Genomic DNA, 27,814 nt, shown 5'->3' with positions numbered 1-27,814 from the left:
CCAAGCACCTTTTGACCATGCTCCCTGGACAAATAATGCAAAATGTAATTCATCCTAAAAGGAAGCACCCCTGGGGGGAAGACAAAGCACAGAGAGGCAGCCCAGGCTAGGGCAGGGTGACTGGAGGCTCCATGCAAGGCTCCTGAAGCCAATGGAGTGAAGTAAGACAGGACCTGACAGCCACAAGCAGAAAGCAGATAAATCCTGTCTGCAGCCTGGCTTTGCACATCTCCAGCTGGCGCGGAAGGGAACCACGGACCAGCTCATGTCCCAGCGCTGCACCCAGATGCTGCCTTTCCCAGCCCCTGGCTTTGCTTGCAGGTGACATGAGCTGCCAACAGTCTCAGCTCACTCCTGGCTAAAAATGTGTGGGAGTAGGAAGGGTAATGGAAGTACTGTGGGACCAGTGTCAGTGCCTGCAGGTCTAGGGAGGGCTGGCACAAGGCAAGGAGCAGCAGTCAGAGCTCAGGGACCAGCCTGGTACCAGTGTGTGGCACCAGCTGGAGAAAAACTGCCCCAAATACAGCACTGGTAGCAGCGCTCTGAGACTGCCCTGCCCCAGCTGCTTGCTCCTTGGAGGGCAGGGCATTGCAGAGGCATTGGATGCAGGGTCCAGCACAGGCTTTTTCAGAGGTGGAGAAGACCTCAGAGATGGTGCTTCTGAGCTCCCAGGTGCCAACAAGCTTCAGCCATCCAACAGTCCTTCATCCCATGGCTTCCACCCCACGGTCCCGATCCCACTCTCTGCATGGGAAAGGTGAGATCCCCGCACGGTTGCCGCTCACTGATCTACCAAGGCATCCTGATCGCCTCTGCAGACACATGCATCATTGCACACATGCAAACATGTCCACTCCTCCATGGGGCTGGCAGGTCTGCATGGAGCCAGCCAGGCCCTGCTCCACGGAGGGCCAGGATGTCAGGCTGGGATGTGGGATTCCCACCTCAGCAGCATCCTGAGGACAGCAGTGCAGTGGGGCTTTGAGCAGAGCATCCCTGTCTCCTAGCTAGAAGAGGGCTTGCTGTATCCAGCCTGGCCAAGGGGCAAGGCATCCTGGCAGCCATCCCCACTGCCCAGGCCCCTTTGCTGTGACCTTCAGCACTAATCCCAGGCCTGGCTGGAAGCTGGTCCTAGGAGGTCTCAGAGCCTCTTGCACCCTAAATCATTCCCAGGTACGGCTGGCAGCTCTTGAACGGGAAAGCACAATGCCCTCAGCCAGCTGTACCCCATCCTAGGCGGGTGTCAGGGGGCTGATTGACCATCTCCACTAGGCCAATGTGAGGCAGCTGTGGATGCACATGGAGAAGATATGCCACCTTCAGAAGCACTGCATCAGGGCTGCACCCACCTCTCCAGCCCAGCACCAATTCCCTTGCACCCTCTGTGAACCGCTGGCTCCACTGCAGAGCTGTGGTGTGCACCCAGGTGATGTCCAGTCCTGGGGACCGGGGGAACCGAAACCCCTGGTGCTGCATTGCACCGGGGAGTCGAACCGCGGTGCGGGAAGGACAGCCTGCCTGCAACACTGACCGGCATGTATGAGGTTAAAGCAGTTGCAGGTAGCCTGTGGTGGGGGCGCCGGGTCCAGGGAAGACCCCGCGGCAGGGCAGGGAACACCTTCACTCGTCTCCTAGTCCTTCAGGTTGTCTCAAAGAAAGGCAGTTCAGCCCCAGGGACCAGGGGAGACGCAGGGAAAAGCTGTTGTTGGTATCTCCCGGCCAACGTCAGCGTGGTTAAAAAAAAATGCTTCGTGTCTCAGAGAGCTGTTGAACACAGCCCAGGCAGCAATTGGTACAGGGACAGCAAACCGGGCTGCATCTGCTCAGCCCCTGTCAGAAGCTCCCTGCGCCTCCCGTGTGCGCGCGTGCGCGTGCGCCTGTCTGTCTGTGTGTGTCTGTGTGTGTGTGTGTGTGTGTGTGTGTCTGTGTGTCTGTGTGTCTGTGTGTGTCTGTGTGTGTGCGCGCGCACAGGCATCCGCTCCCAGCATCTCGCTGTCTCCTGCATCCTTCGGTAGCAAGTGCAGGGGCTCTGGCTCCCCGGGTGCCAGCCTCACCGCTCCGTCCCCTGGCCGGGATTTGCACGCAGGGCACGGGATGCGGTGAGCACCCACAGCTGGAGAGGGGGGGTCGCGGCCAGAGGCGGTGGCAATGGACATCGTGTGGACTGCTCTCTAGGGCTCGTGCGCCCCGGACGGACCCTGACCCTGGTAAGTGGCTTTTTTGCCGCCGTTGGCTCTTTGCCCAGAGCATGGCACGGGCTGGACACATGTCGAGACACCCCATGGGTGTGTCCCTCTGCTGCCCCCGAGGTCCTGGTGCCAGAGAAGGTGACCAGGGCTCCTGGGATGGGGTGCCTGGGAAGTGGGGGTGTGGATGGGGTGGGAGGATCCTGGCCAGGTGTCAGGATCCTTATGTGGGTGCTGGGGAGAGGGGCTGGGGACAGAGACGAGGAGGACAAGTGGGAAGCTGGGCAGGAGCCGTGTCTGCTGCAGGGGTAGGGACTCTGCTGTCACAGCATTTTCATCCCCCTTTGGGAGACTGAAACGTGCGACACACCTATAAAATCTGCCATGGCATGACAGGACTGGCAGCCTGATCCAGCACGGAATGCAGCCACCAATTTGGCATCCCCAGGAGGGGAACACAGCAGAGCTGGGGTTCCAGCCACCCCTGCAGACCTCCCCACCACGCTCTTGCAGCCCTGCAGAGCGTGGGGAGGGTACCATCATCTGCAGATCCCCTTGCCCCATGGCAACCGGGTCACCTCACAGCAGCAGCCCTAGCAGTGCCACAGTCCCAGCATGTGACATTTGCCAGGGAAAGGGGACAAGGTGGTACTGCCAGACCCCTCTGGATACCCTCGGCCAGCTCAAAGAGGTGGGATGTGGCATCCCCCAAGCACAGCCTGCTGCCTGCGCTGCCCGGTCCCCCTCACCCCAGGCAGGCAGCAGCTGGCAGTGTGTGCAGGGCTGTGCCAGAGCCATGGCAGCTCCTCCCAGCCCTGCTCAGTGCCCTTCAGACCAAGCCATGGGCCCAGGTTGCCAGGGGCCCCAGGGTGTTCTCCCCATCGATACCCCATCTCTCTGCCCTCAGGTCCATAATGCTGCTCCCAGGAAGGCACAGCACTGGTGGGTAAAAACACGAGGAGCCTGGCAAGGGCAGGGAGGAGTCCTGGCCCACGAGGAGCCTGTGGGGACCAGGCATGTCCTTCCCCATCAGTGGGGAGCTTGGGAGGGGGTCCTGCCCCTGGCACACCCCTGCTGCATCCCCTTGAAGGTGTGTGCAAGGGGTGCCACGGACACTGCTCATGGCACACACAAGCCCAAGCGCCCGCTGGCCCTTGGTTTGCTGGCAGAGCTTTGCACTGGGGATGCACCATGGGGCAGGGGGGCTGAGCACGAGGCAGGCAGAGAGGCAATGGCCAGCCTTATGGACCCTGTGGCTCCACAGACCCAGCTCCTCATGCCACCACTAGGTACTGCAACAGGCCACCCTGCAGCCATGGCCACTGAAACACACCCATCCCAAATGCCCAGCTGCCACAGACATCACCCACTCTCACAGCTGCTGCAACATCCCTGCACCCAAAGCCACCACCCACGCTGTGCCCACAGCTGCTGCAACACCCCCAACCTGCACACTCCCCACGAGGCCATAACTCCTGCCCCACGCTGCCAGCCATACCATAGCACATCCACCCCATAACACACCCACCCCGCACTGCTCCCTGCTGCATCCATCCTGTGCTCCCAGCCACCACAATGCCCCCACTGTGCTGTGATGCACCCACCCACACATCACCTGCCACCCCACACCCACCACTGCCCTCATAGCTAAACCTGGCACCCCATAACCCCAGCACAAGTAATGGGTGCTCCCTGCTCCTGCTGCCATGGGAGGGAGGAGAGTTTGGAGACATGAAAGGACCACTGGGTCTGTTTGCATCAGGATGCTCTGACCTGCTTCCTTCTCCCGGAGTGCCTCTGTGCTGGCCGTCAGCCCTGTCTCACCAGTGCCCTGTCCTCAGCTAAAATGGGCTGATCCTCACTCCAGCTGAACCAGCCTTGCCTCTGTGCCTCAGTTTCCCCACACACAGAGCTGTGTGGGGCTGGGAAAGATGGGTGCTAGGAGATGAAGTGCTTTCTGGCTCAGCATTTTGCTGCAGGGATGAAGTAGCAAGGCATAAATCCCCACCAGAAGAGCCACAGGGACAGGGCAGGGGTGCAGGGAGCTGGGAGCAAGGGAAGTGAAGGGGGTGGGAACATGCCCAGCACCTGCAGCAACAGCCCCTGGTGCCAGCAGGGCTCAGTGGAGCCGGGTGTTTGCAGGCAGCTCCAGCCCATGCCCAGATTTATCTCCTCTATGGGGGTGACCTAAAAATAGACCCCGCCAGCAAAGTGAGCTGGTCGGTGGCACAAGATCCCCAGCTCCAGGTGCCTCAAGGGCTGGGCACAAATACCAGCAAAGACACCTTCCCTCAGAGACATATGGAGGAAGCAGCGGCTGCTCAGGTAGCTGGACTGCTATGGGGTGAGGGTGTCTGTGGTCCCCCCTCCCCAAATCCAGGCAGGACCAAACCTGGCAGGACCCTGATCCAGGCAAGGCTGTGTGGAGGTGATGTCCCACCCCACACAGCCAATGGGTCAGGCAGGGCATGGCGGAAAGAGATTGCAGAGCCGGTCTGGGGTGTCTGGGGAGCACTGAGGCCTGTGGAAAGGCAGCAGGGTCTAGAGATGGGGCTTGGGGTGAAGCCATTCAGCCCCTGGACATGCAGGCAGGTCCAGCTGTGCAGCCTTAGCTGGGACAGGGAGGCCAACAGGGCTGAGAACAGACACAAGTTGTGACAGGAGTGATGCCCTCCAGACTCCAGGCATGCAGCAGCCAGTGGCACTGACTGTGGCAGGAGACAGTGGGGTGGCCTTGGGAGAGGACAGGAAACACAGAGATGGGCTAGAATCTCCCAGCAGCAGCACAGGACAGGGGGATGACCACACCATGAACACACAGGGCAACCTCATTTCTGGGGGATTACAGCAGCCCCATACACCAGTCACCCCACTGCTGCCCAGGCTGCCGGGCCACACTGCAGGATGGCTGGGGATGGGCCACCCAGGGCCACCCAGAGCCCCAACAGCACTGCAGGAGATGCTGCCAGCACACTGGGGATCAGGAGGACCAGAGCAGCTACTGGGAGCACTAGTGTGTTGAGAGCTGGAGCCCACACCCCTCTTTTTCACTCTTCTCTTTGAGCCCAGCCTCTCTGCACCCTCTCATCCTTGCACAGGATGAGGCCAGGATCTGGCCAATGGTTGGTGATGCAGGAACCTGCAAAGGCAGCCCCTGGAGGGAATTTCCCTGCGGTGCCCCCAGCTCTCTGGCTTGCAGGCACAGCCGCAATGCTGCCCAGCAGCAGAACTGATCCTGCCCATGGCTGGTGTGATCCTGAGACGTGCGGGCAGGGTGTAGCAGCACAGCAAGGAGGCAGAGACCCTCAGGTGTCTTCCCTCCCACTGGCACAGCTGCAGGGATGCTGTTGCTGTGGCTTGGGCACTTGCCTCCAGCTTTTCCCCACTCCCACCTTTGCAAACCCCCAGGAGCTGCAGCATGCCAGGCACCAGCCCCAAACCAGGCACGGGGACCAACAGCTGTAAATACCCACACATGTGCACACTGATGGGACCCACACACAGGGGACAGGGCTCACATGTGTTGCACACCCAGCTCTGTGCGTGGGAATCTGCACGCAGATGGTCCCATGGTGTTGGTGGGGAGGCTGGGAAATCACATGCGTGTGTGCGTGGTGGTGTTTGGGTGCTGCCTGCCAGCATGCACTGCTCAGCACTGCTGATGTGATACAGCTGTAACTACCCTGCCCAGGATCCCTGCCACAGCAGCGCCCACAGTGCTGTGTCCTCCCACAGCTGTGAGGTCCCAGTGTGTGCTCACGTGCTGCTAATTATCCCGCTACCTGGGGACTTCCCTGCTGAGGCTGATGGAGCAGGAGATGGCTGCTCCGATGTCTCCCTGCTTGCAAAGGCAGTGAGTGCTCCCTCCTGGTCCCTGAGCATGATCTGGGAACACCTCTTTGCTGCAGCATATTCATAATGCAACCCCAGCAGGGCACAGGCACACTGCTGGGACCCACACAGGGTGATACTGTGCCCCACGTCACTGGAGACCAAATCCTCCTTCTCCCCAGCTTCAGCCCACCCCCAACTGAGACAGGGCCTGACCTGCTATGCTGGTGCTGTTACCCTCCTTGTTTTACCCTAAGATGATCTTCCCTTAATTCTGCAGCCAAACCCCCTTCTCAGGACCCATGTGCCCTATATCCATGAACTGCTCCCCTTCCCTCCTGCTTCCTCACAACCCTCCTACGGTTGGCCCAGCCTCACCTCACGGCTCCCTCCAGGATGCAGAATGCCTAGCGGTCAGGCAGCAGCAAACACACACATGCACACAAGCATGTGAGCCCAGGAGAGGCTGGGGGGTGAAGACGAATTTTGCGAAAGTCAAAGACCCAGCACCAGCTCTGATATGCCCTAGCCCTGGGCAGAGCTGCTGGGAGGACACTTCTCACACTTGGATGGCCAAAGAGGCTTTCTCCGAGGCAGAAAGGAGATGCACACAAGGGGCTAGGTTACAGCTGGTTCCAGTCCCTCTGGGATTTACCGGTCTGGTGTGGGAAGGGCTTGGATGTGTTTCTTGTTAAGCTGGAGTCTACAGAGCAAGGATGAGGGAGCAGGGTGAACCCAAACCAGCTCCCTGCTTGCTGTCCTGCTCCCCCACCAACACAAACCCTCCATGGCCAGATTTCCACATGGCTTCAGGTCCACCTCCCCATGGCCACCATGGATGATCCCAGTGCCAGCTTGCCAAGGAACCCCCATTTCTCCCAGCCCTGAGCTGCTCCCCACATAGCCAGGGAAAAGCCACTGGGACACCATTTTGGGACCAGGGACATGGTGCAGGGGTTGGACCAGCATTGCACCCTGAGGCCTTAGTACTGAGCACCTCCCTTCCCCCCACAGAGCCATGGGGGTGCTGATGTCCAGGCGGCAGACGGTGGAGAAGGTGCAGAAGGTCAGCTTGGCCGTGTCAGCCTTTAAAGACGGGCTGCGGGAGCAGCCATCAACACGGCAGCGGACAGAGGCAGGGGCCACAAGCCGAGGGACACTGGAGCAAGCAGTGCAGGAGGGAGAGGAGGAGGCACTGGCAGGACCTTCCCAGCTGGAGGAGAGCAGCACCAGCAAGGCGGCCTGGGAACGGCTGCGGGATGGTCGGGGCGTGGAGCCAGAGGAGTTTGACCGGGCCAACAGGTTCACGCCACCCGCCTTCATCCGGCCCAAGCGGGAGCTGCACGATGATGAGCTCCCACACATCAGCCTGGAGCAAAGGGAGCAGGTGAGCAGACAGAGCACAGGGGTGTGGAGGGAGGGATGACCACAGGGCTGGAGATGCGCAGGGGAGAGCCCAGGGATATGCAAGCATCCCCAGTGCCCACCAGGCAGTGACAGCCTCCCCAGGCATGGCAAAACACCATGGAGGTGGCTCAGTGGAGCGGGGGCTGACGGCTGGGCAGCTGGACGAGGAGGAGGGTGTGACTGGTTGGATGTGCCTTGGAGGGACCTGGTGATGTCTTGGAGAGGAGAGGTCAGTGCTGGACACAGACAGCTCCAGCTTTGGGGAAGAGAGAAGGACAGTTCAATCTATGGTTTTTTTCAGCCTACAGCCAGCCAGCCTGTAATTCAAGCCATCCATCTGTATCCGCAACCCTTACAACCCAGCCCACCTACAACCCAACAGCTTACCCACCCATCACAATACTGCAGCCCACCCATTCACATCCATGACCCTACCCAACCATCCACCAACCCCAACAAGCCTACACCCCAGCCCACCTACAGCTTTAAAGCTTAGCAGTCCACACCTACAACCAGCCAACCCACAGATCAGCACTTCCACCTGTCCACACTGCAACCCTAAAGACCAGCCAAACCCACAGCCTGGCCATCCACACCTACCACACTGCAACCCGGAGAACCTACGATGCCACAGCCCCACCAACCCCACAGCTGGACCTATCCACCCTCTATTTATCCCCACAAACCCATCCACCCTCCTCTAGCTGGATCAGCCAGGTCCTCTACATCCCCACCACCTATAACCTATGCCAGCCCCATGCAATCCCACCCTCCTGTCCCTTCTGCCCCCCAAAATGCATCCCCACCTGCAATGCATCACCCTGACACCCACCCTGAGAAGCCAGCCCCCTGCCCACGGTTGCCTGTCTAAGCATCTGCCCATCTCTCCCCAGGTCCTCAATGACGAGATGTGTGAGATCTGTGAGGTGTGGACGGCTGAGAGCCTCTTCCCCTGCCGCATCTGCAGCCGGGTGTACCACGACGGCTGCCTGCGCCGCATGGGCTACCTGCAGAACGACAGTGCTGTGGAAATGACGGAGACGGCACACACCGAGACAGGATGGAGCTGCTACTACTGCGTGAGTGCCTGGGATGGGGGACACCAGGCTTCTGCTGGGTGGCGGGTGCTCCCTGGGGAGCCATGCCCCTGCGTGGACATGAGCGAGTCCCACCTCACAGCCTGGTCCAGGGCGATGGGAGACCTGCTGCTCTCCAGCTCCTGCCGCCCACCTTGGCCTCATGAGGAGCCACCAGACAAGAGGGGACAGCGGCCCTTTGCCACCCCCCCACCCCTGCAGCCAGTCCCCCAGCACCTCACCCTGGCGGGGGACGTGAGACCACAGGATGTGCTGCTGGGTACAGGAGGGGCTATGGCAGAGCTGGAATGGCCAAAGTGCAAGGGCATGGAGCCATCCCACTGCCGCACCCCTGGGTGACACAGTGCACTGTCCCTCTTTGTGTGCCCACACCCACATACCTTCAAGGGGCCCTGGTGTTCTGGCATGGCCAGCTGTTCCCCCCACCCCGCAGCTTTTGCCCCATGGCTCTTCTCTTCCCCCCACACCAGGACAACCTCAATCTCCTGCTGACAGAGGAAGAGATGTACAGCCTCATGGAGACCCTGCAGCACTGCAAGATCATTCCAGGTGTGTAACCTCCCCACAGCAGGTCCAGATGGTTAGGGGAAGTTGTTGGGGTGGCAGGTCCCCTCTCCCCAGGTGCCCTACCGCCGATCTACCCCCCACAGAGACCTGCCTGACCCTGGACGACTTTCTGCACTACAAACACCTCGTGCACAAGCAGCAGTTTGAGCAGCCCATGGCCGAGGCACAGGAGGAGCAGGCGGCCCTGCAGTTCTCTGCCCTGGACCCTGACAAGAAGGGGCACATCGAGTGGCACGACTTCCTCTCCCATGAGTCCATCCAGTTGCTGCAGAAACTACGGCCACAGGTACGACTGCGGCACCCAGGGCTGGCTCCTACAGCTAGCACCCATGGCTGTGGCACCTAGGTCCCACTGCCATGGCCAGCACCCATGGCCATGGCACCCCGGGCTGGCTCCGACAGCCAGCACCCACAACCATGGCACCCAGAGCCAGCTCCTGTGACCAGCACCCATGGCTGCAGCGCACCGGGCTGGCTCCTAGCACCCACGGCTTTGACACCTGCAGCTGGCTCCCATGGCCAGCACCCCATGGCTGTGGCACCAGGGCAGGAGACCCCACAGCATTGGGCGAGGTGGGGGTTCCCATGGGGCAAGCACTCCCCCTTACCCTCTCTGCCCCCCCAGAATGCCCTGCTGCGGCTGCTGACAGTCAAGGAGCGGGAGAGGGCACGAGCAGCCTTCTTGGCCCTGGACCAGGACAGCGATGGCTTCATCAGGGAAGGAGAGTGCCGCCGGGCCCGGCACACCTGGTTCCGAAAGCATCAAAAGGAGACACCATCCTGCAATGTCAGGTATGGGGACTCCCGCCCTCCGGTGGGGGTGACATCCCTGCTGGGGCTCCAGCTGCAGTCCCACCACCCACCTAAGGGGCTCTGCACACAAATGGGTGCCCCCCCCCCCCCCGGCCCTTCCTGCCACGTCCCCCTCCATGGGCCCGCAGCCCTGCCCTGGGCCTGCACACCCTCTTCCCCCCAGCCACCACCACCGGGTGCAAGGAGCAAAGGGTTCCCTCCTCCCCCCAACAGCATCAGCCATGTAGGGCCCATGTCGGAGAGCAGCCCTGCCAGCAGCGGCAGCAGCAAGAGCCAGAAGACCCCGCCAGCCACGGAGCAGGAGGAAGGCAGGTGAGGCAGGGGAGGTCTAGGGGGGTGGGGGACACCGCCATTTTGGAGGAGACACTGGGGGAGCAGCGATGTCATGGCAGATGGTGAGCCCGTCTCTGCCTGCAGGCGCGTCGACTGGCCCAGCTTCCTGCAGGAGAACGTCGCCTACATCCTGGCCGCCCGCCCCAACAGCTCCGCCCTCCACCTGCAGCCCCCGGCCTAGCCCCCGGCAGCGCCATCTTGGGCAGCGAGGCCTCTCCCGCCACGGAGACCTGCCCCGCCCTCCCCTGTGGGCGGAGCCGGCCACCGATTGGCTGGTGGGGAAGTGGCCGTGCTGCTCCCTCCCCCTGCCTCCACTGTGGGTTGGTTGTGAAGAGCATGGGTGCCAAGCTCTGATTGGCTGAGGGAAGGGGTGTCTCTGATTGGTGGGAAGGATGCGGGGAGGGGGCAGCACGGCCTGTTGCCCCCACAGTGCCCCCCCCACGGCGCCCCCTGCCCGCCAGTGCCGGCCGCCACCCAGCACCTGCCCCCAGGGACCCGCAGGCAGAGCGGGGCTGGTCCCGGAGGAGCAGTGGGACTTGCTGTGGTCCCGGAGCCAGGTCTGGGTAGTCACAGGGTGACAGCAGAGCCCAGAGCAGCCATGCGGCCCAGCCACCACAGGGCAGCACGGCCGGGCAGCGTGGGCCCCTGCACGCTGCCGGCAGCAGCACCCGGGGGTCTGCAGCAAGCACCAGCTCAGCTCATTGGCATGGGGAGTCCTGAGGGGGAGGACGTGGCTGACCACCGCTTGGCCTCTTTCACAGCCCTGCCAGGCTCCAACAGGAGCTGGAGTCCTGTGGGTCCATCCTTGCACCCACAGCTCGTGGCTGTGTCGGAGAGAGTGCTTCCCGGTATGGCTCAACCCTGCCCTGCCGGGGACCAACTGTTTAATGCCAACAGCAACGGTGTAGGAAGGAACATTGGGAACAGAAAACACCAGGGGCATGGGAGGGCAAGGCTGGGTGCAGAGGAGCACTCCCCTGTGTCCCTCACCCCCTCCTGTCCCCCTGGTCCCATGGGATGCTGCAGGGATGAGGTACTTCGCTGGGTGGGGTTGATGCCCAAGGGCCCTGTGGTGGATGGATGTGCTCAGCATGCAGGCAAAGGAGCAGAGACCCCTGGAAACCTTGCCCTGCACATGCCAGGGGTCAGGATGCCCAGGTCCCATGGCAGCCCCGGCAGCTGCCCCATGCCCCTTCAGCCACTTCCCCACAGTGCCCTCAGCCTCTCCCCACCTGGTGTGCCCTGGCTCAGCCGGGGTGCCCCGGGGTATGCACAGACCAGGGGTGCACCTGCAACAGCCTGGTCACTCCCTCACCTCCACCCCTGATGCGATGGGGCACTGTCCTGCTCGTCCCCCCTTCCCCAGCCAGGGCACAGGTCACCTTTCTAGGGACTCTCCCCACATGTCACCACGCCGGTGACATGACATCTTCCTCTATCATTCCGTCATTCCAGACCAATGGGGATATTTTGGATGCTAGGTCTGAGATGGGGCCACAGCCATGGCCATGGCAAGGAGGTGGCCGTGGGTGTGTGGGTCACAACACCCACCACTTTGTACTGTACTGAGAAGCATCCATTAAAAAGCTGTGTCCAACTAGCCTCCAGCCAGTGTACTTACGGGACCTCTGGCTTCTCCTTGGGGACTTCTGGGGACCCACAGCTTCCTGTTGTGTTTAACACCCTGCCCCAGCCACAGGTTCCTGTCCCACAAGATGGGCTTGGCCTCATATCCCAAAGGTGTCCCACAGCAGCAATGGGGGGAAGCCAGGGGTTGCACCCAGGACCCTGCAAATTTGGGATGCCACATGTCTTGCCAGGAGAGCAGACAGTGGGAATTGTGCCCAGCTGGCCCCACAACTTACCCAGCCCCCGCAGCAGGAGGGATGCCCATCCACTGGGACGAGTGTGCTCCTTGCCTGCAGAGGCACTGGAGGCTGCAAAAAGAACACTGGGCACGGGGGGCAGCTGGATGCTGGGGAACCGGCTGTTTGCAGCAGTGCTGGGAAATGCAAAATAACCCCACAGAGACACCAAGGGTCCCTAGAAGGCAGTGTCTAGAGAGTGATCCCCATGGCTGGAGCCTCCTGCAGTTCTAGCCACGTCCACGGAGCTCCCAGGGAAAGCTGCAGCTGTTGTTGGTGGCATATGGTCTGTGGGAACCAGGCTGCCAGCAAAGGGGGCTCACCTGCCCGGAGGGGGCTTCCCTTGCACAGTGCCTGTGCTGCAGCTGGGAGGGGAACAAGACCTGAGAAGTGGACCCAGGGGAGAATTAGGAGGGCAATGCTGCCCCAGCAGCATCCGTAGGACCACCAGTGACACAGAGCTTGTTGCTGAAAGTTGGACTTCGATATTTCAGCCCATTCCTATGGTTGCAGTGGGCTGCCATCGCATCCAGACCACAGTGGTGGCATCCAGTCAGCGCCCCAAGAAAATCCAGTGAGTGTTTCAGGCCCTGGAAGACAGATTAGCTGTAAAAGCTCCCAGGAGAGGCACCTGTCGCCTTAAGGAAGAGGATGGGCATGCAGAGGAAGATGGAGATGGCTGTGGTTTGTGTGCCTGAAGCTGGGACGCCACCGGTAGGCAATGTCATTGGGCTCGGCCTATGGAGGGAAGCCCCAGGGAAGCCATTGCCTGGGGAGGCAGTGATAATTGCTGCATTATTGCTCCAGCTGCTGGAGCTTAAGAGCAAGATGGGGCAGAGCACAGATCCTGGGGACCCTGGAGGTGAAGCACCTGCTGCCAGCACCCCAAACCCACACTCTGAGTACTCCACAGGATCCAAGCTGGGAAGGCAGAACCCTTCCAGACCCTGATCCAGCCCCACTCTGCATCCAGCCCATCCCCTGAAGACAAGGCACAGACAGCTTTCCCAGACCCAGCTACCCTGCCACCCCCTGAAGCAGCCTGGCAGCCCTGCCAGGGCATGCGTTTGGCTAGTGTCCCCAAGGCTAACAAGGGCTGCAGGTGGCCAGACTGGCCTGCATCCTGCAGGGCTGTGCTGTCACAACCGTGGCACCAGATGCCCAGCACGCAGGCGCTGCTGCCACAGCTGCAAGGTCTTGGTGAGTGCCCGCCATGGGGCAGAGCGTGCCCCAGCCAGCTGTGTCTCCACACAGCAGCCTCAATGTCTGGGAAGAAGCAGGAGGCTGGTCGTGAATGGGCAAGGTGGTGCCATGGCATCTCTTAGCTGCCACCTGCTCCTTCAAGACTGATGACCTCAGAGATACTGTCCCCAGAAAGCCTCCATGGCCTGCCAACTGCCCTGCCAAATGCTGGTGCAAACCTCCCTGGATGCTGGTGCAAACTTTCCCCTGCACATATGAGCAAACCTCCTCACCACCTGAATGCTGGTGCAGATCTCCCCCCGAATCCTTGTGCAATCTTTTCACTAAATGCTGGTGCAAACGTCTCCCTGAATCCCAATGCAAACCTACCACTGCATGCTGGTGCAAACCTTTCCCTGAACAGAGGTGCAAATCTCCCCACCAAAAGTCCCAGAGGCCCCAGACCAAAAGGTCAGGATGCTGATGTAGGAGGTGTTTGTGTAACCCACACATCTGTTGTCCCCGGTCCATCACCCACCCCTGGGTGCCACACAGTGCGTGCTGTGGTCCCTGTGGGTCTGTTCCCCAGTGGGTGTCCCCAGCCCCAGGGCTACAGCCCAGCATTACCCAGCCTGGGGCCAGGGGTAGCGTCATGGAGTCCTGGGGGGCAGCTCGGTTTGCAGCAGGCAGTGGTCAGAGCGTCAGCCACCCTTGACCCAGGTGGCCCTGCCACCTGCAAGAGGACTGGAGCACCTTGTGCTGCCTGTCCTGCCCGGCCCAGGGTGTCCCCCTGTCCCATGGGACCAGCAGTGCCCCACTCTGCCGGGGAGGTTGCACCCTCTGCTGGGATGCGTGGCCATTGCACAGGGCTGCCACTCACCCCCAAAACGGCTTGGCTTTGCACCCCAAGGTGCAGGATAGCACCCTCCTCCAAGCCTGGGCACTTCTGCATGTCCCCTGGGTTCCACTGGGCTTGGCCAACTGCCATCAGGTCTGGTGCATCCCAAAGGGAAAGTGACCACAGCGTGCCCAACATCAGAGCCAGCCTACCCTCAGGGATGCGTGCAGGGGGCTTTGCTGACACAGAGGGGATAGGGGTGACCCGATGGGCTGAGACACTGTCACCATAAGCCATGGCAGCTAGCCATCGCTGGGGCAGGATGTCAGAGCCACATCCCATCGCCGCCACAGGACCAGCAGGGACCACTGGCAGGAAAAGGGGGTTCTCTGGACAGCATGTGACAGTTACATCGGCAGCCAGAACCCCTGGAGGCAGTGCCACCCTGGTGGCCCCAACCATCCTTCCCCTCCTAGGCCAGGGCAGGAGTGACCACGAAGAGATGTGTCCCCACTGAGCAGCAACCCAGATGCGAGCAGGGTAAGGGAGCAGGGAAGCTGAGGGGATCCTGGCGCACAGAGCTGGGATGAGGAGGCTGGACCAGCCCGAAGTGACATCCCCACCGGAGCCAGGGTCTCTAGAGGGACCAGACCCCTTTGGGGAAACCTCCGGGTGGACCGGGGGGTGTGGGGGCGGGGCTGTAAGAAGCGTGTGTGTGTTCCCCCTCCCCTCCCCAGCAGAGGCGGCCACGGGGTGTCGCCCTGCACCGCGCCAGGAGCGGGCAGCGCCGCGCTGGGACCGGCACACTGCACAGCCGTACCGCGCTGCTGCACCGGGACGGGGACACGGCACAGCACAGCCAGTGGAGGACAAGAGCATGCTGCCAGACCATCCCGGTGGAGTGGAGGGGCTAGCAACACCGCACTGGCCGTGCCTTCATCCACACGCCCAGCTCCTGGTCCTACAGCCGTCACAGCACGCGGTGGGGAGGGATGCAGGGACCGATTTCAGTCCCCAGAAATAATTTTGTAGGGTGGTTTGTGACCCCCTTCTCCTCCAGCCCCAAACCCAGCTCTGACTCCAATCTCTGCCCCATAGCACCCTCCTCCTCCATGGTCATGTGCCCAAGACAGGTGAGTGGTGGGCCACAGACCCTGCATAAGGAGCTGGGACTCAGCCCAGGCAGCCCCAGGCTCCTGCAGTCTGGGGTGGGCTCCATCCTCTGCAGCACCCAGGAGCTGGGAGACACTGGGCCTTTGAGAAGAAGGACTGGCCCGGGGCTTCCTTAGCTCTAGCACTCCTTCCCCACGAGACACACAGGGAGCCAGAGCCCCCTCCTCTCCATGTCCCCTGGCAGGTACCCTGGGAACCCCCTCCTCTGCACAGAGCCACTGCATCCCATAAGAGCCACAGGGTCCATCCATACCCAGCACTGCCACAGGGCTGGGAAGGATGCTCAAGCAATGGAAATGCAGCCAGGTACTGGGTGTGGTGACAGGGGTAGCAACTGTGATGCCCACCAGCACCTGCTGGGACCAGCCACATGCTGTTTGGGTCCACAGGGCAGCCTGAAAAGAGTTATATGGGACCTGAGCAGGGAAATGGGGTGCCCTCCCCAGCACCTCCCCTAGCACACTGCCAGGAGCAGCAGAACAAGCTGCCTTAACAGGACACAACCCTGTGGGCACTTAAGCATGGAGATGATGTGTACCTCTCCTAGGAGGATGCACATGGCCTGAGCCACCCACGGGAGCCCACGCAGGGGGCTGTGCACAGGTTCCCACCAGCACGCCGTGCTGCCAGCTCCCACCACCCCCACACCGCTGGCTCAGTGGCCCTGACAGGGCGCAGGGCTGCCAGACGCTGCCTCCTGTTCACAGCATGCTTGCCCCAGCTTGTCTCCCCGCAGCACGGCTATGCGCAGGGACCTGGGGTGCCTGCATGGTGAAAGCGGTGCAGAGGCATCCCCAGGGTGGGGGGAGGGGGAGTATGTGCTGGGCACAGTGAGGATCTTGCTCCAGGCAGCAGCTTTGTTGTGACTCATCCTGGCAACCCACACAGCACCCGGGCAGGGTGTCCAAGTCCTCTCCTGCCTCAGTGCAAGGCCATGCAGGAGCAACACATGAACATCACAAGTCCTCCATTCCTCCCTGCACCTATTGCCCTTGGCCTTGCAGTGGGACTGGGAGGTGGCACTGGGGTCGGTGGCCCAGCCCTAGGCTCCCATGTCCCACTGTTCCCCTCTCCACAGCAGCCTGCACCCCACTGGCCCCTAAGCAGCTGCTGCAGAGCATCAGGGCTTGCAGGGGGCAGGGGCATCAGCTGCTGAGTGAGTCAGGGAGGGAAACGGTTTGACGTATGGCAAAGGGCCTGACCTGCCTTCCCATTTTGGCTGCACAGATCCAAGCCCCGTGGCTAGCATCGGAGCAGGTGCTGACAGTCCCTCTGGTACCACAGTGGGCAGCTGTGCAGTGCCATGCATGTCCCTGCATGCCCCAGCAACCCTTCTCACACCATGCATTATGCTTGTGCACCCCAACATCCCCTCTCCGTCTGGGATGCGCCCCTGTACCTGAAAGCCAGCACAGGCAGTCCCCTCTGTGCCCCCCAGCCCCATGTCAAGGCATGCAATGGGGACACCGGTAACAAGGCATCCATCCAGGACTCATCTGGGAGACCCGTGGGGCCAAAGCATACCCTGGCTGGCCAGGGAAGAAGGCAGGCAGCCAGGGTACCTGGAAAGCAGGGATTTGGATCTGAGCCACCCCAGAAAGCCAGCACCATGCTCGGCACAGGCCAAGGTACCCAGCCTGCAGCCACTGGAGGGGACGTGGAGCCAACCCATGCAGCATCAACTGGGCCACCGGCAGGCCAGGCAGGGGATAAGGGACTCTGGCAGCAGCAATGAGGGTGATAAAGGGGGAGGCACCTCGTGGTCGGCACGGGGCATCCCGGCAGCGAAACAATCCGGGGGCTGGAGTGACTGATCCGTGGGGAGCCGCACACAACTATATCTGTCTCGCTCGGCTGAGCGATGACTAAGGGAAGGACAGAGAGCAGTCTGCACACAGCCAGGCAGAAGAAGAATTATTTAGGCTGGAGCGTGGGGGTGGAGGGAGGGGGGGCTGGGCAGAGGGAAGGTGGAGGCTGGGTGGGATGCTCTGGCAGCACTTCCCCTCCTCACCGAAGGGACACTGGGTACCGGGATGGGGAGAAACAGCACAAGGGCAGGGGCACTGTGAGCTGCCATCTCACTTTTGGGGAGAAAATACTTTCAGCCAAGGTGGTGTGCTGCCCTGGCCCCAGCCCCACAGCCAGGCACTGGCTGGGAGACATGCCATTAGCACTGCAGGACAGCCAGCATCTCCCATGCACAGGAAAACACCCAGCAGCTGCCTGCGCAGGGCAGGGGCATGCACAGCCCCGTCCCTGCCCTCCCGAGATATGCCGACAGCCAGCGGGCTACGTCCAAGTGTTATTTCTGCTAGTCTCAGCGCCATGCCGCTCCCACACTGGGGCCACCCCATGCCTGTGGACAGCCTGCACCTCACTACCCCGCGCTGGCTGCTGGGGGACAGACAGGCACAGGCCTTGCAAAAATTTGCCTTGGTGACCAGAAAGTGAACTTTCAATGGCAGGAAGAAGGAGGTAGAAAAATGACCCCACTATGTGGCATCTCTCCTGAGCCCCAGCCTGGCACAGCTGTGCTCTCACATACGCACCCAGCACACAACAAAAATCAAAGGCAGGAGGAGGGGATGCCAAGACCCAGGGGCTCAGCATCCTCTGGGACCAATTCCTTCCCCCTTGAAGGAAGGAAAACCAAAACATAAGCCATTCCCACCAAACTTAACATCTGGCGTTACCCTGTGCTTTAGGAGCTGGCAGCAGGATGAAGAAGAGCAATTCAAGCAGTGGAGCGGCAGCTCCTGCTGATACCTCAGTTGGGCCACCCTGCTTCATTGACCTGCATGCTGCAACTCTTCTCCCCACTCTGCAAAGATTCTTGCAGTGTAACTGGGGCACAAACATCCCAACCCAGCTGGCATGTAGATTTGTGGGAGCCTGCAGGCTGCTCCATGCATGGGGAGTGGAGCCAAGGAACCTGCATGCCCTCCAGACCTTCTAGCCCAGGAGGGTGTTTGCAAGGGAAGCATCATTTCTAACTCAGAAAGGCCCTGAAACTTGTAGCCAGGAGGGCCTCAAGGGTCTCTGGCTCACTTAACAGTGCAGAATTGTGTGTTACAGTCAGGGATTGGGGATGAGGCTGGGATGAGCCTCACCAGCTGAACTGCTATTAGCTACAAGAGCAGGATCACAGTCCAGGATGGTACAGGAAATGAAATCAAGGAAGGGGCTATAACCCAGCATCATTTCATGCCCATACACTCAACAGTGCTTGTCAAATAACCCTGCCTTCTTTATTTGATGACCTTATAAATCCATTTGCTAAAACACCACCATGCACATACCAGGCTGCTTTCAGGTCATCCCTCCAGCACCCTGAGCACCAAGCAATGCTGGGGGAGCACCAGGCAATGTCAGGGGAGTACTGCAAGGCCAGTGACCTGCCAGGACCCAGCTCTGGGGAGCTCTACCCATCACACCGGCTCCCATGGTCAGTGACACCTTCATCGTCACCTAGCCCCCTCAGAGCTGGCCCGTGTCTAGCAAGTCCCTGGGCTGGCAGTGAGGTGGCATTCAGAGGCCACAGCATCACCCCAGCTTCATCTCCCATCTTCTCATCCTTAAAGCAACCTGACATCCTCTCCCAACACCCTCGGCGTAGCCTGGCAACGGCAGTACCAGCATGGAAACAGCTGTACTGGCATGGAAACGCAGTACCAGCATGGCAACGCAGTTGCTGGTGGAGAGACAAAAATGTCAGGCAGATCCCCCCTTGCTCTGGCTGTCCCTCTGCTTCCCAGAGCAGCAAAGCTGCCCCATCTCCTCTGGGTACCTCCAACGGGCTGTGGGGCACTAGGCACAATGGGCCCCATGAGCCTCACCACCTCCTCTCCCCATTGCCTGGCACTGCATGAGATGAGTTGCTGGGTCTCAGCCCAGGTCTCTCGTAGGTCCTGGCATCCAGGGAGCCATGGCAGCATGCTGATGTCCCTCGTGGGTCCCCTGCGGTGGGAGAACCACGCCCCTCCTTTACCTCTCCCAGTGCAAACCCCTGGTTTCAGAGGCATGAATTCGTAAGACCCAGGAAAATGGTTTCTCTGAGTTTTGGCTGCCAAGGGCTCTTTGCTGCAGCCAGTCCCTCTGCCTGCTGGAGCAGGTCTGCCGCTCAGGGCCAGCCCTCCCTGCAGCGGGGAGGAAAGGCACTGGCTTCCCTGGAAAGGGGGGACATTGGGGCTGCCCTCCTCACCCTGTTTGGCTGGGAGGATGTCTCCCCGGCAGCGAGCAGGGAGGGCAGCCCGAGCATCCCGCTTTGCTGGAGAAGGAGATCCGGTGGGGGCATCGGAAGTTACACAACGCTGCGCCAAGCAGACAAGGCAGCGAGTGCAGCGGGGGCGCGCACCAGCCCCCGGAGTGAATTCCCTGACGTGGCAAACATCTCCCAAAGCCCCCTTGACGCCCACCTGCACACGCAGGCAGGAGCCCACACGCATACGCAGGCAGGAGCCCACACACCGGCGCACGCCTGCCTCTAAAGGAAAAGCCTTAGCAGAGCCAGTGCTGAAATAGTGAATTGCCTCATTCATTCACCCTCTCCGGAAGCTCTGCCCGTACATGCAAACACACACGCGGGGAGGCACGTGCGGCAGACTTTCGCCGACCCCTGCACCCTCCAGGAATCCCCCCCCACCCCCAGCCACCTTCTTCACCACCTGCTCCAAAATGCAAGCACAGTCCGCACCCTGTGTGTGTCCCTCCACATGACCCCCAGCTCTGCAAGTAGGGAACCCTGGTTCCCTACAGGTAGGGACCCACATTCATAGGGGGGTGGAGAGCCCCCCTTGCCACTTTTTGGTTCCAAATCTAGAGACTCTCATGTAGGAGATGCCCCCTTAGCACACACATAAGCACTCCCAGCTGCATTTGCCCCACCTTCTGCAAGGGATGCTGCTGCAGCAAAACCCCCTCACCATGGCCAGGCAGGTCACTCTATCCCCAAAAGCTTGAGAAGGAGCTCACAGGGCACAGCACATGCATGGCATGCAGGACATGTATGTGCATGGCATGCAATGTGTGAATGCCCAGCGACACATACAGGTGGGGTGTACAGACAGAAACCTCCACTTCTAAGCCAGAAGGTCTGGCGTGGCATTGACACCTGGAAAATAGTGTCCCGGGATACACAGGCTCACGGCACACACCTGCATGCAACCACAGGCAGATGCAACATGTGTCTGCACATGTGTGCACACACCCGGCACACTCCACAACACACAGCTCTGCAGACCCCGTTTGGGGGCTCAGCGCACACAGGGTGCACACAAGTAGAGCCAGGCAGCAGTGGGGCAGAGCGATGGCTGCAGCCTGCGCCCCGGCGTGACCCCGCTGTGCCGGCGCGTCCTTATGTAACTCCAGCCAAGTGTGGGACAAGCCACCACACCAAGCAGGGATATGGAGTGGTTTCAGCTCATTTCTTTTCCTGGAATAACTTCTTTTTTTAAGCCCACGAGGTGCCCGAGAAAACATCCCATCTCCACCCCCCACCCCCTCACCCGCCAGCCTCCCAGCAGCACCAAGCTTCAGTGCAGCGGCAGCACCCGGCACCATGTGTGCAGCACCCACAAGTGCAGCATCATGCCCTGGCCAGGGACCCTTTCTTGACCTGCTGGGCAGATAACAGGTCCTGGCATCCAGGATGGTCAGCTGTCATGATATCAGTACTATTCTCCCTCCTCTTGTACAGAAGGGCCATACTGATGCATCCACACATACCCCAGGACCTGCAGGATGCGTGCCAAGCTCAGCTCCCCTCTCTAATTGCTGCTGCAGACATGTGCCAACATCAGTGTTGGACAGCAAGGGTTTCTTGCAGTGAGGACTGCTGCCCACATTGGCATGACCCAGGGATGCAGGCTCCAGAGCACATGCCTTGAGGAAGCAAAAGCATCAGCACCTGCAGCCTAGAGTCTGTGCCGTGTCCCTACCCATCCCCTCAATGGCTGCTCTTCCCATTTGACTTTGAATATTCTTATTTTTCCTCAATCTTATCTAGAATTTGAGACCAGACACAAGGGCTTGTACCTGCCCAGATTGTTCCTTCACAAACACAGGTCATTCAAGACTGCTCCAGCCTGAACAACACTTTGTAAAGACAGTGGGCTGCCAAAGAGGAGCCCTGCCACCACCACAGTGTGTGTCACCTACCCTGGGTCAATCCAGGGGCCCACAGTGCTGCCCAGCCCCTCTCCCCAAGCCTGGCATGCTGAATGCTCTGTTTCTGTTCCTCCAGCAGCAGCAATTTCTCCTCCCCGCCTCCCTCCCACTCCTCACCCTCCTTTGGGTTGTACATTCACTGCTTCTGCCCTTACTGAAGGCTGAAGTAAAGCATGCAATTAGATGGGGGCTGTATTTTCTTCAGTGTCAATTCTTCCAGTCCCTTCTCATGTGGAGACACTGCTGCTTTCCTTATTTGCTCCCTGATTACGCAGCGCTGTAAGTTGTCCCTCTTCACTTGCTCTCTTACAGCACATTGGAGGGTGGGGGTTGTAAAGCATTGCTTTCACCTTAACCCACCACCACCCCTTACCAGGCTCAGATGTATTTGCTTTGCAATGGTCCTGCCAGAGACAACGGCAACCAGCTTTATCTTGGTGCCCTGCAGCAACTCTACGCACTGCGTGCCAAGTGAATCCTCTCTGCAAGCCCTACTGCAAGCAATGCGACATGGCTTTGGGAATTAGAGTCCCAATGGTCCAGAAGTGGCCCCGCAGCTGGCCAGCTGTGCAGTGCTTCCAGACACTTCCACATCCCCAGGGATCTGGCCTCTTTGGAGCCCTGGTGGCTCACGGGGCTGCTGGAAAGCATTGGTGGGTGCTGGGGAACAGCCAAACCTCCTGCCCTGTCTATTGGTCTGAGTTGAGAGGAAAGCATGAGGCTCGCTCTGCTCTTGGGCTGTCCTCTCAAGCCAGTGTTACAGAGGGGAATGTTGCAAGCATGGCCCCCAGCCCAAGCACTGCCACCAGACCCAAGCGATGCAGGTGGTGAGTAGGAGCCCCATTTCATCCTGAGCAAGCATGGGAGGAGCCGGACAGCAGATCAGCAAACGTCTTCAAGGTTGCCTTGGCAAGACCATTCTCCTATCCCCAAGGAGTAGGGCAATGGATCCAGAAAAAAAACCCATGCACAGAGCAGCCGCTGCAGATATCCTCTGCCAGGCAGGGTAGTACGAGTGTGCCCAAATACCACAGTGACAGGCACCCAGGGAGACCACATTAAACAGAAATCTGCAAGGTCTGCCCTCTGGGACAGAGACACATGAAAAAGCTGCTTGTTTTGCAGATGGTGATCCATAATACACTGTCAAGCCACTTCATACACCACCAAACCCTGCCCCATCTCCCCGTACTCTGCCTCTGAGCAAGAAACAGTCAGAGAGAAAAAGTATCCTTGCTCCAGCCTCCACCCAGGGCACCAGATGTTCAACCAGTCCCTGCCAGCATCCCCAGCTCACTACCACGTCCCCTTCCACCGTTCCACCATCCTTCAACCTGGTGGAATAGTTAGTGTTTCAGGTTCCTGACGAAAAACTCCAGGCAAAGTTGTTCCCTGCCAGCAGCAGGTGAGTGACTTGGAGATCCACAAAACCACCACAGGACTGGCTCAGTGACATATGGCAGGGCCAAGGGCAGGCATGAGCCCGAGCTAAAATGCCCAGGGCCAGGTAGCCCCATGTGTCCCCATTTGCTCGCAAAGACGAGACAGGGGCACCTCAGCATCCTCCAGCACTTCAGAGAGTGTGCTTGGAAATCTTCCTCCTACTTCTTCTCCTTCTGTACAGGGATCTCTATGGCTTTATGCACCCACCATCCACAATCCCAGCGGACCAAGGAGATGGGATGCTCAGGAAGCAGCAAAATCAGAAGGGTTAGTAGTTAGGGGCTACGGGTAAGGAGGGGAGCAACCCAGCACTGCTACGGCACCACTGGAGTCTTATGCCCCCAGCATAACATCACCTGCACCCCTCTGAGGACCACCTGCCATCAGACCAGGGCAGTCACAGGGAAAGAGGTTTGGAAGGCAACAGAGAAAAGCAAGAGCAGAATAAATATAAGCTAGTCTGCTCTTTCAGAAAACTTGCAAAAAAACCCCAGGGTTTTTTTTATTATTATTATTTTTTTAGAAGTCACAGATTTGGTAGCACCATGGAGCTATCAAGCTTCCTACAGCAGTCAGCTGGGTACCACTTTTTGTCCTGATGAAGCCATTGCAACTTGCCACCTTCAGCTCATTTGGAAAATTAAGGATTAGATGCTAGGCAGATCTGCAAAAGGAAAAGCATATGGACACCCTCCTAATAGATGCAGCAGGGTTTGTCTCCAGCCCAGACACTACCCACCTCCAGCTGTGACCTTCAGAGGGCCAGCATCACTGCTGGGAACATCCATGGATGTCCCTGCCCTGGAAAGCAGGGACTCAGGATGTATTTCAAGGCCAAAATTCCCCAAATGATGGGGTGTCTGGAGAGGCTAGAAAAGCTCAGTGTGCTTGGCACCCAAATGCAGGCTAGAAATAACTTGGTTAAAATGTAACTTGGAGAGCGCCATTCCCAAGAGAAACTATGGAGTGCTAGAATGCCTTTGCTGAGGAAAGCAGAGCAAAGGCTGGAAGCTGAAATGGAGCAAAGCCAAACTTCAGTGCGTGCCCTCCAGCACGTGTCCTCCACGTGCAGATGGGTCCCCAGGGGTGACCAGTGCTATTCAGGCTCCCCAGTACAGCTGGCTCCCTTCCAAGAGGACATGTGAGGTCACAGGTGGGTAGCAAGGAGGCCTCCAGGGGCTGCAGGGCTGTTGCCAGCCCTCAGCTACCATCACCCTGCCTTGCTGGAGATCTCTCTCAATCAGAGTCCAGATGCCCCAGATTTGAGACCTATGCGTGCTGCTGATTCCCACCACAACCAGGGACAACTCACCATGTTCCAGCATCCGCAAATCACGGTGGGGACACTGCCTTTCCTCTTTCACCTGCTTGGTCAGGGGGTCTGCAGACACAGCTCCCACGAGAGGCTTTCCCAGCCCACGCACTCTGCGTGCCCAGTTCAGACCTGTGCATTGGTGTTTCAGAGCAGGAGTCAGCGGGGCAGGTCAGGCCAAACCAAGGTGTCCGGAGTCAGGATCTGTCTGGTGCAGCCTTGCTTTTCCCCAGTCTCTGACCCAGAAAAGCACTGCAGCATCCCCCACACTGCCCTTTTCTCCCACTCACTCCTGCCCTCAGGTTTTGGCCACTCCAGCAGAGCCTGAGAACAGGTGGAGGCAGCAGGGGAATGGAAAGGACCGAGTTCTCCCACGCACTGCAGCCCACTGCCATGCAGAGCCGCTTGCAATCTCCCCTCCACACCCACGACGAGTGGCAGGAGAGCCCCAGTGTGCTCATCCGAGGGGGTTTGCAAAGGTCAGCCTGGGAGGAGGTCTCCAGCAAGGGCCACGTGCCAGCACCGGCTGGGAACCACTTGAGAATAGAGGCAGGAAGGGAAGAAGAAAAAATAAAAGGGGGAAAGAAAAAATAACCCAGCTGGCAGCACAGACACTGCCGGGAGAGGAAGCGGCAGGTTGAGACAAGGACACGGCTCATTATGCCACCCCCGCAGGTGCGGCCGGCTCGGCTGCCACCGGCAGTGTGCTGGCAGGGGGGAGGCAGCAATCGGCATCCTCAGCCCCAGCTGGGGAGGACAAACCGAACACCATCATTATAGCCAAGAGTGGCTTCCACCCTCTCCAACCCACATGCCCTCAGAAGTCAGGCAGGCTCTGATGAAACACAGCCCCACAAGGACACGGAGATGCTGCTGGAATAAGCTCTTGCAAGTGCTATGACCATCCTTGGGTGTTTTCAAGGTCAGTCCCTGATCTTGGGGCTGACCCTGCTCGGAGCATGAGACTGCCTGAGGACCACTCCCGTTGGGACTATCCCATGCTCAGAGGTGGGCAGGCACAAATCCACCACATGCTGGGGCTACCGACATGAGTCAACACGACTGGGAGCTGGTGAGAGCCAGCCACCTGAGTTTGATGGTTTCCTTGGGGGACACGCCAGAGGCTGGAAAGGGCCCCAAGGAAGAAGGTCCCCATGTCCTCAGGACAGAGCTTGCAAGCACACACAGCAGTTTCAGCAGGAACTAAGACCCAGGCCTGACCTGGAAGGTGACCCACCAGCATCTCCTAGGAGATGCATCAAGCTCAGACCACAGCCAGGACAGCCGCAGACAGGGAACAGGACATTAATAAAAAAAAACAAACCCAAAAACCAACAAAAAAACCAACCAAACCCAAACCAAAAAACCCTGGGTATGGATTTTTCCTTGCAGCCCTTTCCTCATCCTGCAGCTCAGGGTGCTAGAAAAGGCGGGCAGCATCTCCAAGGATGGGAACAGGCAGGAAGGAGAGACAGCACCGAATGCGTGGGCACTGCTCTCGCCGTGGAGAACAGAGTACAAACCCCACTGCTGCCAAGCCCAGTGTCCTCAGATGCATCTCCCCAGCCACAGTTGCTGAAGACTCCCCCAAGCCACACTGAGCAGGGGAGTCTGAGTGGGTCACAGGGAGCAGCACAGCAAGGAGCCAGCGCTCTCCTGCATGGGGCGTCATGCCCTCACTCCTGCTCCACCAGCTAGGCCACGGGGAGATACAGATCCAACTCAGAGGAGGTGGCAGTGAGAGGGGAAAGGTCTCCCTTGCAGTCGTACAGCACCTGCCAGGAACATGGTTCATAGCTGGCACTTGGGTAGGAGGCTACAGAGCTTGGCGGCCTCATCCACTGCTCTGACTTTCAGACACCAAGTAATGACAGATGAACAGAAAAAAATAGGCCGTGGTTCCCCAGCTGCCCGTCTTCTCTCGGACAGAGACCCACAGCCAAACCCTTAGAAGGAGCTGAAGCTCCAGGGGTACACACTGTGCTGCTCAACCCTGCAGCCTGGGGATTTCCCACTCCAGAAGCACCATCACTGGACTCAGCCAGACCTGGATTTCTCTTTTCAGGAATTTGTTTAATTGCCTTTTGACCTCAGACAAGTTTCTCACATCCTCCCTCCACCTAAGGCCACCATGTCCACAGACTAATCCCAAACTGCTACACAACACACATCTATGCCCTGAGAGGCCACCACTGCTTCCTGCGCAAGATGCCCTGTTACAGGGAGGGAGCCTGAGCAGCCCTTTCCTGCTCACCTTTCCCGTGCTTCACAGGATTTTATTATTCCCCATCATGCCTCCCTCAGTCATCTCTTCCCCCAGACGGAAGAGAGCCAGTTTATGTAATTGTTCCTTCTATGGAAACAGTTTCGTACCTTTAATTATTCCTGCCACCCCTCCCTGCACTTTCCCGGCGTGTCTTTAGAAGGGTGCGGATGTGCTGGCAGGCAGACAGGCTGTGAAGGAGGAGCAGTTTTGGTTAAGACACCTGCTGCACCCAGGGAGGGAGGTTGTGGTCTGCCCCGACCCTGCTCCTGCCCAGCTTTCAGCAGCACAGGGGCCGCACCCAGCGCTTGGACCAAAGCACTTTGTTTGTCCCCAGGCAGGCTGCACAACAAGCAGATCATTTGTGAGCACAGGGACAGCCAGCACCAGCTCCCCCACTCTGGGGCCTCCAGTGCCGCTGGTGATGAAAGACCAAAACACAAAGCATTTGCAAGGCCAGGGCATTGGCATGGTGCAGGACAAGCAGCGTGAGCCCACCTCACTGAGGGTACATGGCTGGCTGAACAAATAGACAGCAAAATAGAAGGGTAACAGTAAGTGCTGGTTTAATATCACGATGACTCAGCCACTGTGCGGGGAGTACAGTGAGAACTCAGACTCTCCCAGCTCAGAAGGGCTCCACATTCAGTTTGTGGCGGGTAAAGAAGGAGCCCAGGTGGCTCCCTGCACCCTGCCTGGGGACTCAAGTCAGAGACCCCACGAAAAGACAGGGAAACCAATGTTGTGACCAAAACCCAGGAGACGGACAAGCTGTGAACCCAGGAATTACTCGAAAACATCCCATTCGAACACCTCCTCTATAACAGGAAGCATACAGAGGTTATAAGAGCACCCTCTAATCATTACAAACATGACAGTAACGGCCTCAACTGTTCACATCACTGCTTGGCTTCACCCATGAGCTGCAGCACCTGCAGGACCAGTTGCTTTCCCTGCCTGTCTCACGACAGGTCTGAAGGTAGGACACCATCAAAAGATGGATCATCGCTCTGCGTCAGCATGGTACCTCAGTGTGGGTGAGAGGCTAATTTCTCAAGACAGGCATGTTTCCTAGGACAATATCCAGGATGCTGGGTCAACACAGCTCCACCAACCAGAAGCCACCTCACTCCAGGTCTAACCCTAGCTGGGATGCTCGAAAGATCAAAGGGGAGACTCAACTGCTAAAGCCAGAACACATACACACCCCTCATAAGGGGACGCGTGTCAGGGCTTTGCATGGGGACAATGCTGGGAGTATGTTTAGCTCAGCTACCCCGCTACCCTGCTGGCTGGCCAGAGCTGCCACAGAGTTGGGATGCACAGAGCCAGGCAAATC

At 59.3% G+C, this 27,814-nt stretch overlaps 1 protein-coding gene across 1 annotated transcript; it reads left to right on the top strand.

The window, feature by feature from the left end:
• Nucleotides 1-1,801: 1,801 nt before the first annotated feature.
• Nucleotides 1,802-11,826, top strand: PHF24 (PHD finger protein 24). Its single transcript, XM_055791095.1, has 8 exons — nt 1,802-2,207; nt 7,032-7,404; nt 8,318-8,503; nt 8,992-9,070; nt 9,172-9,374; nt 9,714-9,880; nt 10,115-10,213; nt 10,319-11,826. Exons 2-8 carry the CDS (start codon nt 7,036-7,038, stop codon nt 10,413-10,415), a joined length of 1,200 nt encoding a protein of 399 aa, XP_055647070.1. The 5' UTR covers nt 1,802-2,207; nt 7,032-7,035; the 3' UTR covers nt 10,416-11,826.
• The last annotated feature ends 15,988 nt before the right edge of the window (nt 11,827-27,814 follow it).

The sequence above is a fragment of the Falco peregrinus genome, chromosome Z (assembly GCF_023634155.1).
Source record: "Falco peregrinus isolate bFalPer1 chromosome Z, bFalPer1.pri, whole genome shotgun sequence".
Taxonomy (NCBI): Eukaryota; Metazoa; Chordata; class Aves; order Falconiformes; family Falconidae; genus Falco; species Falco peregrinus.
The sequence above is the reverse complement of the archived record's forward strand: the minus strand, read 5'-3'. Positions and strand labels throughout refer to the sequence as shown.